The following is an 18,305-nucleotide window of genomic DNA, read 5'->3' on the forward strand; positions in this document are numbered from 1 at the left end:
TCACTGTCCAGGATCATTTTTACTAGATGAGTTTTCCACACCTTATTTTCTTGTATTTTTTTCCATTATATAATTGTTATGGTTGAGAGAATTTTATTGAATATATCCTCCTTTTCAGACACTAGAAATTTTAAATTTCTCAGTAGAGTTTCCACATCATGACCTTAATGGGTATCACAAGAAACTTCTTTTCTGACAAAAATGTAAAGTTGTCTATTCATCAGTGGGAGTTTCTTCACTTGGTTCTTCACTCTGAATTAAATCTGATTCATCATTCACGCCTGTATCATCTGAGGCTGTAGAAACCATGTCTGTTGTTTTAGATTTTGACATTGTGTCTGATTTTCTCAGTTCTGAAGAAGTAGTGCCCCAAAACGTGCTGCTCTCAGCACTCTTAGAAAAAGATGTGTCTGATACACCTTCTGATGGATGAAAATAAGACAGAGTTGCTAGTTCTGGGTTGACAGGGTATTGCTCCTGACATCTCTCTTTATAACTGAAAAAGAAAACGTGTATCAAAAATTGTTTTTAATTGTATACACTTGCAGCTCAACTCAATTTAGAAAAGCATCGCAAAATTAAAATATTAATTCTATCCAGTTACTTGGTATAACGCCATATAAATAAAGACAAGTGTTAGACTCTAAGCTATTTTGAACAGCATTCATAGCCTTTTTGTTCTAAGGCTAGCAAAAAAGAATGCATATTTAGATTATCTATATCCTTTCCTGTCAAATAGTGTTATTTAATTTTTTAGATCTAAATGACTATTTAAAATGCTGGGGAAAAATTCTCCCTGAGAGATGGCCCCATGCTCCTTTCTTTTTTATTTAAAAAAAAAATTTTTTTTTATTTATTTATGATAGTCACAGAGAGAAAGAGAGAGAGAGAGGCAGAGACACAGGCAGAGGGAGAAGTAGGCTCCATGCACTGGGAGCCCGACGTGGGATTCGATCCCGGGTCTCCAGGATCGCGCCCTGGGCCAAAGGCAGGCGCCAAACCGCTGCGCCACCCAGGGATCCCCCCCCATGCTCCTTTCTGAAAAAGGGAGATGGCACCTAACTCAGTACATACATTTGCGAGACACATTTCCTAAACAGTCAACTAAAGAGGAGGGTGAGAGCTTCATATCATGCATGTTCCAAAGACTCCAGAGGTCTGCAGACTTACCTAATGGTCTTCACTTTGTACAGCATGGCACCACAGACTGCCAAGAGGATGACAAAAATGAAGAGGGTCATCAATGAGATGCCCAGCATTAATTTTAACTTGATATCCTGTAGCTTGTTCAGGTCGTCTTCATTAGTAGTATTCAAATCAGACACTGAGAGGAAAGAAAGAAAATGCAATGGAAAACAGTAACTGTGTCCAGCATGTTTTCCTGGAGAAGTAAAGAGACCAAAGCAACTGCAGTGAAGCCTTCACCATCCAGAGTATGCACTGCTCACTCTCACTTGTCTCATGCAATGCAAAGAAGACTATAGGCCACTCCCTAGGGCTAAGTACGCTTCACTTATTTTGTTTAACCGCCACAATAGTCCTGGAGGAGCTGTTCTGAGCTTCATGTTACAGGATCACAGACATTTATGAATTTGCCCACGGCACATAGTGAATAAGTGGCAAAATCCGGTTTCAAACCCAGGTTACCAGATGTGAAAATGTGTCTATAGCAATCTTCGTCCCTAATAAAGACCATTTAAAGACTCTGAAGAGATGACTATTAAGACATGACAAAGTTACCATGGGTTTGTCCTTCAGAAGAGAAAGTTACTGTTTTATTATTGGGACCTGCATTAATTTTTCTCTGATGTTAAAAGGATGGTGTACTAGATGCTTTCTCCCTGAGGTTTAAGAATTGAATTTGTCATTTTATTACTGAGATCACACCTAGTGTATTTGATTTTAAAAAAGAAATGAAAACCTACTTCCTTCTAAAGTAACTTCGATAATAAAAATCATGTCCAGATCCAGAGATGTTGAAGGTCTTTTTACTGAATCTATTAATGAAAAAAAAATCTTTACTGCCAAATTTTATGTTTTCTTGAATTTATGTCTTACTTAATAGAAATTTATTTAATGGTAACTTTAAATGGCCATGTTGATATTTCTCTCTTCCCCCAACTTTCTTCCACCCAAAAGTTCCAAAGGATTTCATTCTTTCCTAAGGTATGGTATTTTGGGGATAAGCAGTGATGAGCTCCCATATGTGTATTCTCTGATTCTCCATGATTGTCAAAGTGGGAGCTTAGACCACAAAGAGTGAAATGTATACAGCTATGAGAGACTGTTATCTTGACTTTGAGGCTAATTCCTTGGGGAATAATCAAACAAAAATCTTAAAAGGGGCTGTGCTCCTGAATTGCTCTGCTTCTCCTAAAAGGGCTTTTATAAGGAGGTGTGCTTGTAGTATATTTTGTTTTTTCAAGGTGGTGTTCAAAACAGGAGAAGGGTTTGGAATTCCCAACCACTGGAAATCATGAGCAAGCTAATTACAAGCTTGGGCAAGTTTTCTTTTTTTTTTTTAATTTATTTTTTATTGGTGTTCAATTTACTAACATACAGAATAACCCCCAGTGCCCGTCACCCATTCACTCCCACCCCCCGCCCTCCTCCCCTTCCACCACCCCTAGTTCGTTTCCCAGAGTTAGCAGTCTTTACGTTCTGTCTCCCTTTCTGATATTTCCCACACATTTCTTCCCCCTTCCCTTATATTCCCTTTCACTATTATTTATATTCCCCAAATGAATGAGAACATATAATGTTTGTCCTTCTCCGACTGGCTTACTTCACTCAGCATAGTACCCTCCAGTTCCATCCACGTTGAAGCAAATGGTGGGTATTTGTCATTTCTAATAGCTGAGTAATATTCCATTGTATACATAAACCACATCTTCTTTATCCATTCATCTTTCGATGGACACCGAGGCTCCTTCCACAGTTTGGCTATCGTGGCCATTGCTGCTATAAACATCGGGGTGCAGGTGTCCCGGCGTTTCATTGCATTTGTATCTTTGGGGTAAATCCCCAACAGTGCAATTGCTGGGTCGTAGGGCAGGTATATTTTTAACTGATTGAGGAACCTCCACATAGTTTTCCAGAGTGGCTGCACCAGTTCACATTCCCACCAACAGTGTATGAGGGTTCCCTTTTCTCCACATCCTCTCCAACATTTGTTGTTTCCTGCCTTGTTAATTTTCCCCATTCTCACTGGTGTGAGGTGGTATCTCATTGTGGTTTTGATTTGTATTTCCCTGATGGCAACTGATGCAGAGCATTTTCTCATGTGCATGTTGGCCATGTCTATGTCTTCCTCTGTGAGATTTCTGTTCATGTCTTTTGCCCATTTCATGATTGGATTGTTTGTTTCTTTGGTGTTGAGTTTAAGAAGTTCTTTATAGATCTTGGAAACTAGTTGGGCAAGTTTTCTAAGCCTCAGTTCCCTCATCTGAAAAATGAAAACAATCTCAGCTTCATGGAGTTGCTATGAGGACTGACAAATAATGTATATAAAGCACCTAGCATGTAATGTGTGTTCCATACATAATAGAAAATCAATCATGCTCAATTTAATTACTTGGAAAGACAGAATATTTCTAGAGTAGCACTGCATTTGTCATTCCTACATATAACTTTTCTAAAGAAAGACTCACTTTATTTTCTTAAAACCCTGCAAGGCAAATGGCTTTATTTGTCAAATAATCCAACACAGAATAGAGGTGTCAGGCCTTAGATGTATTACCAGATGCTATTTTTTCCCCTATGGTTTATTTGTAGGACAGAGATTTTGGATTAATTAATATTAATATGGTGTCTTGTTGAGAAATTTTCTATTGCAATCAGGAATTCTTTTACTCATATGACTACAATCCATGAATGAAAATTGCCAAAAACCACATTCAGCAGCAGGAATTCTCTCATTCATTGCTGATGGGCATACAAAATGGTACAGCCACTTTGGAAGTCAGTGTGGAAATTTCTTACAAAGCTAAACATAGTTTTTTGTTTTTTGTTTTTTACCTACAGTCCAGCAATCACAATTCTTGTTTTCTACCCAAATGAGTTGAAAATTTGCGTCCACACAAAAACCTACACATGAATGTTTATAGCAGCTTTATTCATTATTGCCAAAAAACTGAAATAAAGATGTCCTTCAGTAGGTGAAAGGATAAATTGGTGTATCCACACAATGAACTGCTATTCAGTGATAAAAAGAAATGAACCATCAAGCCACGAGAATACATGGAGGACTCTTAAATGCATATTACTGAGCGAAAGACGCCAGGGTGCAAGTCTATGTACTGTACATCTCCAGCTATATGACATTCTGGATAAAGCAAAACTATAGTGATGATGGAACGATCCATGGTTGCTGGGGCTCAGGGAAAGAAGAGGTGAATGGGTGGAGCACAGGGGGTTTTTAGGGCAGTGAAACTGTTCTGATTGTAGTGGTGGACACATGACATTATGCATTTGTCAAAACACAGACCTATACAACACAGAGTGGACCCTAATGTAAACTATGGACTTTAGTTAAAAATAATGTATCAATATTAGCTCATCAATTGTAAAATACATACCAAACCAATGCAAAATGATCATAGGAGAAACTGAGCAGGGGAATATAGGAGAACTCTTTGTACTTTCTGCTTATTTTTTTTCTGTAAGCCTAAAACTGCTCTAAAAAAAACTGTTCTATATATGATTCACTTGCCTCTTCCTCTGTTTGGTTTATCTGTTTTAGGAATAGAAGTCACAAAACCAGAAAATGAAAATAGCGCTCTGCAATATGGTAACTGGAGAATAATGCTTAGAGGCAATCGCTTTTGAAAACAGCAAATGTCTTCTCTGATACGATGTTAGCCACCACACTACCCTTTTATATACACTACACGTTACTAGGGAAGCCAGTATCGCCACACAGTGAAGTCACACCTGAAATGTGTGCCAGCACTTATGCATCCATTTAACTGAAGAATTTTGTTCTTACTTGGAATTGGGTGAAATAATAGATCTTTTTCTTCAATCTCCTCAGCTGTTGGTGTTGCATTTAAAGCTGTTAAGACAATAAATTGGTGTTATGGTATACAAAATTCACTTACTAAAATTACTGGGTGTGTGTTTAATGTAGAGAGTTTATTCTTATTATTCAATGACAGTTTATGTTCCATAAAGTCCCATGAACACTAACTTAGTGAATACTGAATTGCTTCTCCTGGGGATATGCAAGTTTAGGTTCCTGAGAACCTCTGGTCACAATTTTTTCAACCAATCAATACATAACTTATTTTATATGTGTTTCTGTTTAAAGATGCTTTATTTAATATACATTGCTGATTCACTGACATTAAATTCATGATTAATTGCAGTAGAATTCAAGCCTAAACAAGTTTATCTGACATGTATTTTTCTCCATAAGGTTTATCACAGCCTGCCTGTGCTTGGGAATACTAACCAGCATCCTAAAACTCCAGTTGGGGGTCATTTTAATTAGCAAAATCACTGACTGAAAGCACAAAAATGCAAAACATGTAGCACTAAATCAACCACAAAAAGGACACTTAATTATAGTCTCAGAGTTGCAAAAGAAAGGCAGTGTCGCCTTGTTCTACCTCCAATGGGAACACGAGTGTCAGGCAATTAAAATTTTTTGCTGTTTTGTGCATGTCTGGAAATGACAATGAAAGTGATTTGGGGGGGTTACAGACATATTTTAGATGTAGGTAAATTCATGTATACAAAATTTGCAAATAATGAGGACCACCTGAATGTGGTATATATTTTGTGTTTACAATGCATGCATAGATGTGTGTGCTACATGAATTACATTTATGCATGTATGCATGTCCATGGACATTTAAACGTGCATATGTATAACATGCACATTACATTTAAACATGTATGCTTATATGTTTATGATATATGCTTTACTTTTATGCATGTATGTATTTTGATATATACTTTGCATTTAGTCACATATCTCCATGTGCTTACGTGCATACTGTTCCAAACACAAGAGGAACTACATTGAGCAAGAGCCTTCTTTAAAATTTTTAATCATAAATAAACTGAATGACAAGACTGCAACATTTATAGGAGCATAAACTTTGGGGGAAGAGAATCAGAAAATATGTGACACAATGAGCTTTTGTGGGTTTGCTTTGCATTTGCTATCATATGTGATAATGGCAGCAAAAATGTTGACTCATTAATTCTTAATATCAGAACTATTTACTCTGATCTTGGCTTTCTTACATAAGACTTTAGAAAACCAAAACATTTTCCCTGGTACCTAACTACTATGAGTTTACCTTTAGCCAACATTGTCCAAAATGCAGGTTCATTTGGACCTTTGGTTCGTTCTGTTTAAAAAACAAAATAGAACAGAATAACTAAATAAGGCAAATTCGCTTTACTAAATTTGTGATAGAACATTTATTCGCTTGTTAGTCACGTAACAGTTAAACCTTGAGCTTCTACCACGTTCCAGACGCTGTGGTTGGCATTAAAGTTCAGAAATGAACAAGACACAGGCCTAATACTGAAGGAATATACAAGCTCAGTTTGGGAGGCAGATGAAAATCATCATTAATTATGCGGGACAATGGAGGCTCCCATAGAAATGCACAGGTGGTGTGTACAGAGAGACCTAACTCCAGTCGCAAAGGCCAGAAACCCTTCGAAAGGGAGGTGATGCTCCAATATAGTCTTCGAAGACTTGAAATTGTTTGCCAGGCAAACGAGGCAAGAGTGCGATCATTCCACTGCAAGCAAACTCAATCATGAGCAGATTTGGTGAGTTCTGAAAGCCTCAGAAAGAAGAGTGAAAAATGTGGATGGGAAATGTGACTAGAAATGAAACTTGAACATTTCTCAATGGGCACATTATTTCATATTTAAATGCCTAGTTAAGAAATTAGAACATGAGTCAAGCCCAGTAGTAAATTACTAAAGATATATAAGAAAGAACCACCATCAGGATAATGAGATTTCTATTTTTAAATATATTGAAAAAGTAACTAAGATTTGTGTCTGTTTTAGTAGTGCTAAAGATGCAAACTAATTCACAGTAACCATGTGAGAAACACACTTGGATTGCATGAACTGGAGAAAATAGGGTTTCATGTAACGACAGGTCTATTGTCTTCAATTAGACCACTCGTTCAAGACCTTGGAGGAGAGCCATCCAGGGTTGTTACGGTTATATAAATATTTTATAAGGAACAATATTCTTGGCAGGAAAGTAAAATGATGATTTTGATTTTGAAACCTGTCACTATCAACTCCCCCCGCCCCCAGTACTTTTAGGAAACACTAACCATTGATTCTAATTAGAGATAAATTTATTCCTCAAGATGATAGAAATTTTTACATTATTATTTTAAAATCATATTAATATATATTAAAATATATTTATATATTTAACATAAATATAAATGTAATACATTTTATTAAAATAAATTTTATTTTTAAAAGAGCTCACATTCTATCCCTTGTTGGGTAAATCTATAAATTGACTCAGATTTTCACCGTTTAAAAGATTTTAGAGTGACTTTAGATTGTAGCTTTATAAATTCTTTAAGCATGCTATTACTTTATGAAGTGCCCAGAGTAGTGAAACTTAAATTAAATCATATAATAATATGCTCCAGGTATGACTACAGTGTAGAAACTTTAATACTTCGATTTTTTCCCCCAAAGGTTTCTCTAGAATTTTCTTCACTGGTGCTTTTTCCAGGAAATGATGTAGTTGTTTCATTGATGAGTTTATCTGCAAAAAGGGATAAGAGATTATCAGCATATACAAATATGGACAGCATCTGTGATTAGGCATTTTTTAAGCTAAAAAAATATAATAAAGAAAAAAAAAGAGAAAGATGCTGACATTTTCCTGAGATATAATGAAGAAGGGGAAAGAAGAAGACATAGAAGAATAAAGTCTTAAAATAATGGGCTGCCTGAGAGGGGATTAATACATCTATAATTTGCAAGAGATAGGAAAAGGTGGGGTGAGGGTGGAGGGGTGGGTGTTTATAAGCTTCCTTTAAAGGTAAAAGAGATCTATTGGGATCTGGGAATCATCTGAAGCCAATGTTCAGGGAATCATCTGAAGCCAATGAGAACATGAAAACATGAGAACGTTGGCTTCAGATGATTCTCTGAACAGGACTTGAAGTGATACTATACGCCCTGGGCAGCTAGGTTGCCACTCAGTGTTCAGACAGAGAAGAATGTGCATCAGTATCCTTGTAAATAGGATATCTGCATGTTAACTACTTAAAACAGAGTTTTGGGTATAAAGATTTAGGGCCACAATTCAAGGATTTGGGGGCCTAATTTAGTATATATCTCAGTCTATAATCTGTCCATCCTCTGGAGAAATGTCAGTAAGAGTATATTTGGGAACAATTGTGACTGGCGACATTTCTCAGACCCTCCTATCCCACCCTCCCATGATGGCCATTTCAATTAATTTTGTTTAATATGGGAGTCAATGTAGTTCCACATGAAGTACAATCTTGTTATAGAAGAGGTTCTACAGAGAGGCAGCATGAATTCCCACTGAGCATACCAATAGCACCATGACAGGTCTCTTGGCAAGAAAGCGGTAGAAAAGAGGGTCTGTTACCAGAGTTGACATGATTCAGGCAGGACTCCAAAAAATTGGTAAATAATCCTTTAACTCTGCTATACATCCCTTATTTTTGGAGAAAAGTGTGTGGCTTTTCCCCTTGCCCTCACAGTTCTAGTGATTAAAAAATTGTTAGTCACAATTATTCTGGAAGGTTCCATCTCCTTGAGGGGCTTGCTCCATTAGAATGTTCCTATCATATTAGCATATCTCCTTCTGTCAGAGCCCCCATTTAAAATGGCAATGACTTCTTAACCCAATCCAACTTTCTTTCACAGTACTTTGGGGATATAAATTGTGAGAATAGAAATTGATTTTAGAATTTCTTTCGTGGGTCCTATGGTTCTCAATAATCCATCTATTAAGAGAATTTGAGTTACCCAGTTCTTTGAAGACCTGGCTCTCTGTTTCTCAAACAAGATGTTTGCTGTGTACAAGCAAAATTCCCATGAGTGATTTGTTTAACATATGCCCTTGAAATTTCCCTCACTTATGTCCCAAGGTTTGAAATTGCTCAAAATATTCCATCATTGTCAAATAACTTTATTAATAATTAGGTATTACTGAGTCTGGCTCCTCCTAATTGAAGCTACTAAAGCCAGAAACATTCTTTCTTCCCTATTTAATTTATCCTCTTTTCCTTGTTTTCTGTTTTATGCTTGTGTGTTTCTTAGATATGAGCTGTTGACACTTCATAGTGAAAGATATGCATATGTACTTTGGAGACTTTTAATGGTCTCCAAAGTCACATGCTGGCAACAGTTTTATCTAGCAAATTAATTGTGTTTCATGGAAAGATGTAAAAAGGAAATAAGAACATTTGAAGTTGAAGGTATAAGCAGAAAGGAGAAGGATGTGGGTTTAAGAAAGACATGCAGTTTGCTGGAGGCCTAAATGTGGTCATTATTTTTCTTTCCATGAAAACCAAAAATGTGATGCTAAGAAACTTAAGAACATCCTTTGAGTTCCGACTTTATTAGTGCAAGAACATGGAATCTCCTGACATTAACTTCTCTAAGACTTTTTTCCTACTTAACGCTCTCTAGTGCTGTTTTGAAATCTTGCTTTAAGGACTTTTCATATTTGCAACAGTGACTTCCAATACTTTCAGTACTTACAATTTCTTAGAGCAAATTGCAAATCAGTTGTTGCTCTCACGGATATTTCAGACTGGCTGCCATTTGGATTTTGCGTCGTGAACATATCTAAAAACACAAGATCAAATGTTTTCAGCAACTGGCTAAATTACTTCTTGTTCCTTTAAGTTTTTCCTCCTCTGATTTTTTTTTCTTACAGCATAGGCACAGACTAATTTGGGGAAAGGATAATAAAGTATTTGAGACATTCTTCGCTACAAATTAAAGAAACGGGGAAATGTTTAAAAATAAAATTCATGGGGAAAAAGCAAATTGGTATCCTTATGCTAAATAACATTCTGAGAAGAAATTATAAAGGAAACTGCAACAAGTGCTGAAGTAGATTTGTAGATGTATAATATCACTCTATTGACATAATCAAAAGCCAAGTAAGAGGCATTTGCTTGCCTCTGAACCTTCTGTTAGACTATGGAACAGTTTAAATAGCATACATTTCAATAACAATAACAATCAAGGTGTCATATACATTCACATTTACATATGCCCATAAACAATCTTACTCTTAAGAGTGGTCAGTGGAGTTGGTTGTAATTCAAAACTAGTGGATATATCCACCTAACCAGAGTGAAGTAAATTGGATCAATATGGCAGACTAACATATTGATGTATGAAAATATACATGTCTCCTCTTCCCAAAATCTCATGAAATGACAGAAAATTTTATACATTTATAATAGCATATGTGTGTTTAATACATACATATATATACATTCAATCATCTTACCACGCAGGCACATGCATGCACACACAAACTGTGCCATTAATGTATCATGATTTTTGAGGAATTTCTCAGTTAGAAATTCCTCATGGAGAAATATAACAAAAGGAAACCAAAGTCCAACATGCATGTTATGAGTTATGAAAGCATAAAAGTATAAAATACGCTGTGGCATTTTTCTAGGGAAGATGGATCAAAGAAACTATTGAAAGGTAAAAACAGCCAATTTCAAATGAGAATTTAGATTATGTTAAATGAGTTTCACATGAGTAGGGAATTGGTGTTAGACATTTGGCGAACTTCCTTAAAAAACAAAGTTTTATGCCTAATTTATGCCATATACAATAACTGGATTTAAGACCTAAGCATTGAAAACAAAAATATGAAATTATTTGAAAAAAATAGGAAAATAATTTAATTTCTTCTATTGAATAAGGCCTATCTAACCAACATATAAAATGCAGAAATTATTTAAAAAATTAATCAACAATTGATATTAGAAAATTAAAACTTTTCTCTGTGATTAAGATATCTAAACAGGTTTAAAAATAAGCAACAGCCTGGGAAAAAAATACTTGTTAACTTTTACTATAGGAGAAAGGTTAATACACTAAACATAAAAAGAACTCCTACCAATAAACACAATCTGATAGAAAAATGGGCCATGGATATGAATAGGCAAATCACAGAAGTAGAAATAAAAATACCCAATAAATACAGAGAAAAATACTCAACTTCATAAGTAATGCAAATGAAAACAGTAGTGGAAATTTCTCACTATATTCACAAATACGATTAACAATATTAATTGTAGTTGAGATTACGGAGCATTCTTGGAGGATGTAAATTGGTAGATACTTTTTGGAGGGCAATCTGCTGGTATTTTTAAAGATTTACTCTTTATTCAGCAATGCCCAGTACTCGGTATCCATCCAAAGAGAGATACACGCAACTGTATATGAGAAGGATGTAAAGGGGAAAAACTGCATATAATCTAATTCTTTAAAAAGATAGTGGATAAATTATGGGACATCATTTTATGGAATATTAGGTATCCACTAAGAATAATGAGGCAGATATGAAAAGAGTTCCAGAGGTGTTAAATGAGAAAAGTAAGTCATAATACAATTTTTTAAGACGATCCCATTTATGTTTTGTATATAATGTGTGTGTAAAAAAGATTTTTTTTCTTTAATCAAAGTAATCATCAGGCTCTTGGTCTATTTACCCATCGCGAAAAGGAAATGATTGCACCATTTGCACACCATAGGAGGCAGCCTGGTGATGGGTAGATTAGATACCACTCCTGACTCTGGTTTTGGTAGCTATGAAGACTGGCAATTGACCCCTCTGAGCATCAGGTGTTTTTTTTCACCTATAAAAGAAGGATATTGATTCATAAAAGAGAAAACAGGAATACAACTTATGCATTTTGTTATCAAAGTACTTGAGTGTTGTATATATATATCTTGATTGTATTTCTATTTTCCTTTTGCTTAATGTTAATAAGGATCCAAGATGAATAGATTTAATCTTAACTTTGTTTTTATTTTAACAAGAGTTTCTTATGAACTCTTCCCTTTATAGAATGGTGGGCCTTATAAAGATATGGAAAGAAAGTCCATTATGAGTAATGATGAATAAACTGAAGTTTGATGGACCTTCCAAACATCTTAAAGTCATCTTGTTATGGGTTGAATGTTGTGCCCCCCCCCCCAAGATATGTTGAAGTCCTAATGCCCAGCATGTCAGAATGCAACCTAATTTCAAAATAGGGTTATTGATTAATTAATTAGTCAATATGGACTCACAGTGGAGTATCGTGGGCTCCTAAACTGATATGGTGTCCTTATAAGAAGAGGGAATGAGGCAGTCCGGGTGCCTCCGCGGTTTAGCGCCACCTTCGGCCCAGGGTGTGATCCTGGAGACCTGGGATCAAGTCCAACGTCGGGCTCCCTGCATCGAGCCTGCTTCTCCCTCTGCCTGTGTCTCTGACTCTCTCTCTCTCTCTCTGTTTCTCTCATGAATAAATAAACTCTTAAAAAAAAAAAAAGGAGGAGGAAATGGACACAAAGGTATAAGCCTTGTGCTACCAGCCAAGGACTGCCTGGGGCTACTGGAAGCTGGAATAAGCAAGGAATAATTCTCCCGTAGAGGCTTTGGAGAGAGCATGGCAATGATCAAAACTTTGATTTTGGGTTTCTGGCTTCCAGAACTGTGAAAGAATACATTTCCGTTGCTTTGAGCCACCAACTTTATGGTACTTTGTTTCAGCAGCCATGGGAAATGGATAGCTACCTCCAAATTTTGGTTAATTCACCATAGAATTAGATCAATTTCAAATCACCATAATGCCATGATAAACTCTGTTATTTATAGGAAATTACCAAAAGAACCTCGCTAAACTTCATAGCATTTCATGAAAAAACACTGTAGAAAATAAGAATTTCATTTTACACATGAAATGTTTATAAGGTAAATAAGAACTTAAGAAGTAGGAAATAAAATGATTATAGAATTTTTTAAGAGTTAAAATAAATCAAACCCATATAACCAGCTTTTATATATGTATCACTATTAACTTTAAAGACTTACATTCTTTTATATCTTTATAATGATCGCCAGTTTTCTCATTAGAAGGAGTATTCTCCTTAATTTCCGGTTCCGTTTTATATTCCTTTGCAGAGTCAGGCATCCATATATCATCTGCAAAATTCATGTACAGAAATATGTTGAGTTCCTTTACTACTTTCTTTTTTTTAGCTGCATTTTTCCACAAAGGATTTGAGGCAGAGATTTAAAATGTAAAGTATGCCATATTTCCAATAATAAACTTTGTATCATCCCGTAGAAAACTCACATACCAGTTTTCTAGGGTAATGGGTCATTTTTCTTATCTGCTATTTCTGTAAAATCTATAAATGCTTACTCACCATTAAAAGAAGTCCCATTGAGGTTCTGTAAAGAAAGAACCTCATATACAAGAATAAAAAACATAAAATTCATAAGGAAAATGATGTGATTTATCCAGCAATCTACTGCTTCTCCTGAGAATTTCATTTCTGTTGCCCAGTAGATCCTATAACTAGGTAGGACATTATGATGTCACTGCCACATGGAGGCCAGAATGCTAGGGACGAGTTTCCAAAAGCTTTGTGACTCAATCTGACATCTATTTTGTCTTTGATACTATGATGGTTTCTAGTTTTAAAAAATAAACCATTATAAGCTTTTCTTTGAAAATCAGGAAATATATTTTCATGAAATAATGTGAATTATTAGTCACCAGATATTATTTTATTTCTTTTTTTTTTTTTTAATGATAGTCACAGAGAGAGAGAGGCAGAGACACAGGCAGAGGGAGAGGCAGAGACACAAGCAGGCTCCATGCACCGGGAGCCCGACGTGGGATTCGACCCCGGGTCTCCAGGATCGCGCCCTGGGCCAAAGGCAGGCGCCAAACCGCTGCGCCACCCAGGGATCCCTATTTTATTTCTTTTTTAAAGATTTTATTTAGGAGGAGGAGCAAGATGGCGGAAGAGTAGGGTCCCCAAATCACCTGTCCCCACCAAATTACCTAGAAAACCTTCAAATTATCCTGAAAATCTACGAATTCGGCCTGAGATTTAAAGAGAGACCACCTGGAATGCTACAGTGAGAAGAGTTCGCGCTTCTATCAAGGTAGGAAGACGGGGAAAAAGAAATAAAGAAACAAAAGGCCTCCAAGGGGGAGGGGCCCCGCGAGGAGCCGGGCTGAGGCCGGGGCGAGTGTCCCCAGGACAGGAGAGCCCCGTCCCGGAGGAGCAGGAGCTGCACCGACCTTCCCGGGCGGAAAGGGGCTCGCGGGGAGGTGGAGCAGGACCCGGGAGGGCGGGGATGCCCTCGGGCTCCCGGGACACTAACAGACACCTGCGCCCCGGGAGATGCGCCGAGCTCCCTAAGGGCTGCAGCGCGCACGGCGGGACCCGGAGCAGCTCGGAGGGGCTCGGGGGCGGCTCCACGGAGGGGGCTGCGGGGCGGGAGCAGCTCGGGGGGGCTCGGGCAGAGGAAGAGGCTCCGCGGAGGGGGCTGCGGGGCGGGAGCGAATCCAACAGCGCAGGCCCCGGAGCACAGGGCGCCCAGACACAGCCCAGGATCCGGCCTCCCCCGGGACAGGCAGAGGCCGGGAGGGCCCAGGACAGCGAGGACGCTCCTGCCCCAGCTGAGCAGATCAGCGGCCCCGCCCGGAGCCTCCAGGCCCCTGCAGAGTAGTTCCTGGAGGAGCTGAATCCAGGGCTCCAGAGCTGCAGCAACCACTGGGGTTGTTCCTCCTGGGGCCTCACGGGGTAAACAACCCCCATTGAGCCCTGCACCAGGCAGGGGCAGAGCAGCTCCCCCAAGTGCTAACACCTGAGAATCAGCACAACAGGCCCCTCCCCCAGAAGACCAGCTGGACGGACAAGTTCCAGGGGAAGTCAAGGGACTTAAAGTACACAGAATCAGAAGATACTCCCCCGTGGTTCTTTTGTTGTTGTTGTTGTTGTTGTTGTTGTTGTTGTTTTGTTTTGTTTTGCTTTTTGATCTGTTTCCTTCCCCATCCCTTTTTTCTTTCTTTCTTTTTCTTTCTCTTTTTCTTCTTTTTTTTTTCTTTTTTTCTTCCTTTTTTTTCTCTTTCTCTTTTCTTTCCTTCTTTCTGTCCTCTCTTTTTCTCCTTTTCCCAATACAACTTGCTTTTGGCCACTCTGCACTGATCAAAATGACTAGAAGGAAAACCTCACCTCAAAAGAAAGAATCAGAAACAGTCCTCTCTCCCACAGAGTTACAAAATCTGGATTACAATTCAATGTCAGAAAGCCAATTCAGAAGCACTATTATACAGCTACTGGTGGCTCTAGAAAAAAGCATAAAGGACTCAAGAGACTTCATGACTGCAGAATTTAGAGCTAATCAGGCAGAAATTAAAAATCAATTGAATGAGATGCAATCCAAACTAGAAGTCCTAACGACAAGGGTTAAGGAGGTGGAAGAACGAGTGAGTGACATAGAAGACAAGTTGATGGCAAAGAGGGAAACTGAGGAAAAAAGAGACAAACAATTAAAAGACCATGAAGATAGATTAAGGGAAATAAATGACAGCCTGAGGAAGAAAAACCTACGTTTAATTGGTGTTCCCGAGGGCGCCAAAGGGCCAGAGGGCCAGAATATGTATTTGAACAAATTCTAGCTGAAAACTTTCCTAATCTGGGAAGGGAAACAGGCATTCAGATCCAGGAAATAGAGAGATCCCCCCCTAAAATCAATAAAAACCGTTCAACACCTCGACATTTAATAGTGAAGCTTGCAAATTCCAAAGATAAAGAGAAGATCCTTAAAGCAGCAAGAGACAAGAAATCCCTGACTTTTATGGGGAGGAGTATTAGGGTAACAGCAGACCTCTCCACAGAGACCTGGCAGGCCAGAAAGGGCTGGCAGGATATATTCAGGGTCCTAAATGAGAAGAACATGCAACCAAGAATACTTTATCCAGCAAAGCTCTCATTCAAAATGGAAGGAGAGATAAAGAGCTTCCAAGACAGGCAGCAACTGAAAGAATATGTGACCTCCAAACCATCTCTGCAAGAAATTTTAAGGGGGACTCTTAAAATTCCCCTTTAAGAAGTTCAGTGGAACAATCCACAAAAACAAGGACTGAATAGATACCATGATGACACTAAACTCATATCTGTCAATAGTAACTCTGAACGTGAACGAGCTTAATGACCCCATCAAAAGGTGCAGGGTTTCCGACTGGATAAAAAAAGCAGGACCCATCTATTTGCTGTCTCCAAGAGACTCATTTTAGACAGAAGGACACCTACAGCCTGAAAATAAAAGGTTGGAGAACCATTTACCATTCGAATGGTCCTCAAAAGAAAGCAGGGGTAGCCATCCTCATATCAGATAACTAAAATTTACCCCGAAGACTGTAGTGAGAGATAAAGAGGGACACTATATCATACTTAAAGGATCTATTCAACAAGAGGACTTAACAATCCTCAATATATATGCCCCGAATGTGGGAGCTGCCAAATATATAAATCAATTATTAACCAAAGTGAAGAAATACTTAGATAATAATACACTTATACTTGGTGACTTCAATCTAGCTCTTTCTATACTCGATAGGTCTTCTGAGCACAACATCTCCAAAGAAATGAGAGCTTTAAATGATACACTGGACCAGATGGATTTCACAGATATCTACAGAACTTTACATCCAAACTCAACTGAATACACATTCTTCTCAAGTGCACATGGAACTTTCTCCAGAATAGACCACATACTGGGTCACAAGTCAGGTCTGAACTGATACCAAAAGATTGGGATCGTCCCCTGCATATTCTCAGACCATAATGCCTTGAAATTAGAACTAAATCACAACAAGAAGTTTGGAAGGACCTCAAACACGTGGAGGTTAAGGACCCTCCTACTAAAAGATGAAAGGGTCAACCAGGAAGTTAAGGAAGAATTAAAAAGATTCATGGAAACTAATGAGAATGAAGATACAACCGTTCAAAATCTTTGGGATGCCGCAAAAAGCAGTCCTGAGGGGGAAATACATCGCAATACAAGCATCCATTCAAAAACTGGAAAGAACTCAAATACAAAAGCTAACCTTACACATAAAGGAGCTAGAGAAAAAACAGCAAATAGATCCTACACCCAGCAGAGGAAGAGAGTTAATAAAGATTCGAGCAGAACTCAACGAAATCGAGACCAGAAGAACTGTGGAACAGATCAACAGAACCAGGAGTTGGTTCTTTGAAAGAATTAATAAGATAGATAAACCATTAGCCAGCCTTATTAAAAAGAAGAGAGAGAAGACTCAAATTAATAAAATCATGAATGAGAAGGGAGAGATCACTACCAACACCAAGGAAATACAAACGATTTTAAAAACATATTATGAACAGCTATACGCCAATAAATTAGGCAATCTAGAAGAAATGGACGCATTCCTGGAAAGCCACAAACTACCAAAACTGGAACAGGAAGAAATAGAAAACCTGAACAGGCCAATAACCAGGGAGGAAATTGAAGCAGTCATCAAAAACCTCCCAAGACACAAGAGTCCAGGGCCAGATGGCTTCCCAGGGGAATTCTATCAAACGTTTAAAGAAGAAACCATACCTATTCTCCTAAAGCTGTTTGGAAAGATAGAAAGAGATGGAGTACTTCCAAATTCGTTCTATGAGGCCAGCATCACCTTAATTCCAAAACCAGACAAAGACCCCACCAAAAAGGAGAATTACAGACCAATATCCCTGATGAACATGGATGCAAAAATTCTCAACAAGATACTGGCCAATAGGATCCAACAATACATTAAGAAAATTATTCACCATGACCAAGTAGGATTTATCCCCGGGACACAAGGCTGGTTCAACACTCGTAAAACAATCAATGTGATTTCCACAAGCCATCTACGAAAAGCCCACAGCAAATATCATTCTCAATGGGGAAGCACTGGGAGCCTTTCCCCTAAGATCAGGAACAAGACAGGGATGTCCACTCTTACCACTTCTGTTCAACATAGTACTGGAAGTCCTAGCCTCAGCAATCAGACAACAAAAAGACATTAAAGGCATTCCAATTGGCAAAGAAGAAGTCAAACTCTCCCTCTTCGACGATGACATGATACTCTACATAGAAAACCCAAAAGTCTCCACCCCAAGATTGCTAGAACTCATACAGCAGTCCGGTAGCGTGGCAGGATACAAAATCAATGCCCAGAAATCAGTGGCATTTCTATACACTAACAATGAGACTGAAGAAAGAGAAA

General features: G+C 38.1%; 1 protein-coding gene and 1 long non-coding RNA gene across 3 annotated transcripts in view; one reads left to right on the top strand and one right to left on the bottom strand.

The window, feature by feature from the left end:
* EQTN (equatorin) lies at positions 1–13,602 on the bottom strand. Its single transcript, XM_077912199.1, has 8 exons — positions 13,438–13,602; positions 13,100–13,210; positions 9,748–9,834; positions 7,679–7,768; positions 6,309–6,359; positions 4,988–5,053; positions 1,171–1,324; positions 1–496 (listed from the first exon to the last, which is right to left on the bottom strand). Exons 1-8 carry the CDS (start codon positions 13,562–13,564, stop codon positions 214–216), a joined length of 969 nt encoding a protein of 322 aa, XP_077768325.1. The 5' UTR covers positions 13,565–13,602; the 3' UTR covers positions 1–213.
* Positions 13,462–18,305, top strand: part of LOC144322323 (uncharacterized) — a 19,650-nt gene continuing 14,806 nt past the window's right edge. Inside the window, exon 1 of one of the 2 annotated variants that reach the window (XR_013387960.1) lies at positions 13,462–14,185. This is a non-coding gene — a long non-coding RNA (uncharacterized LOC144322323). The remainder of the gene's footprint in view (positions 14,186–18,305) is intronic. The other variant, XR_013387961.1, reaches the window with a different exon arrangement.

Source organism: Canis aureus, chromosome 10 (genome assembly GCF_053574225.1).
Source record: "Canis aureus isolate CA01 chromosome 10, VMU_Caureus_v.1.0, whole genome shotgun sequence".
NCBI lineage: Eukaryota > Metazoa > Chordata > Mammalia > Carnivora > Canidae > Canis > Canis aureus.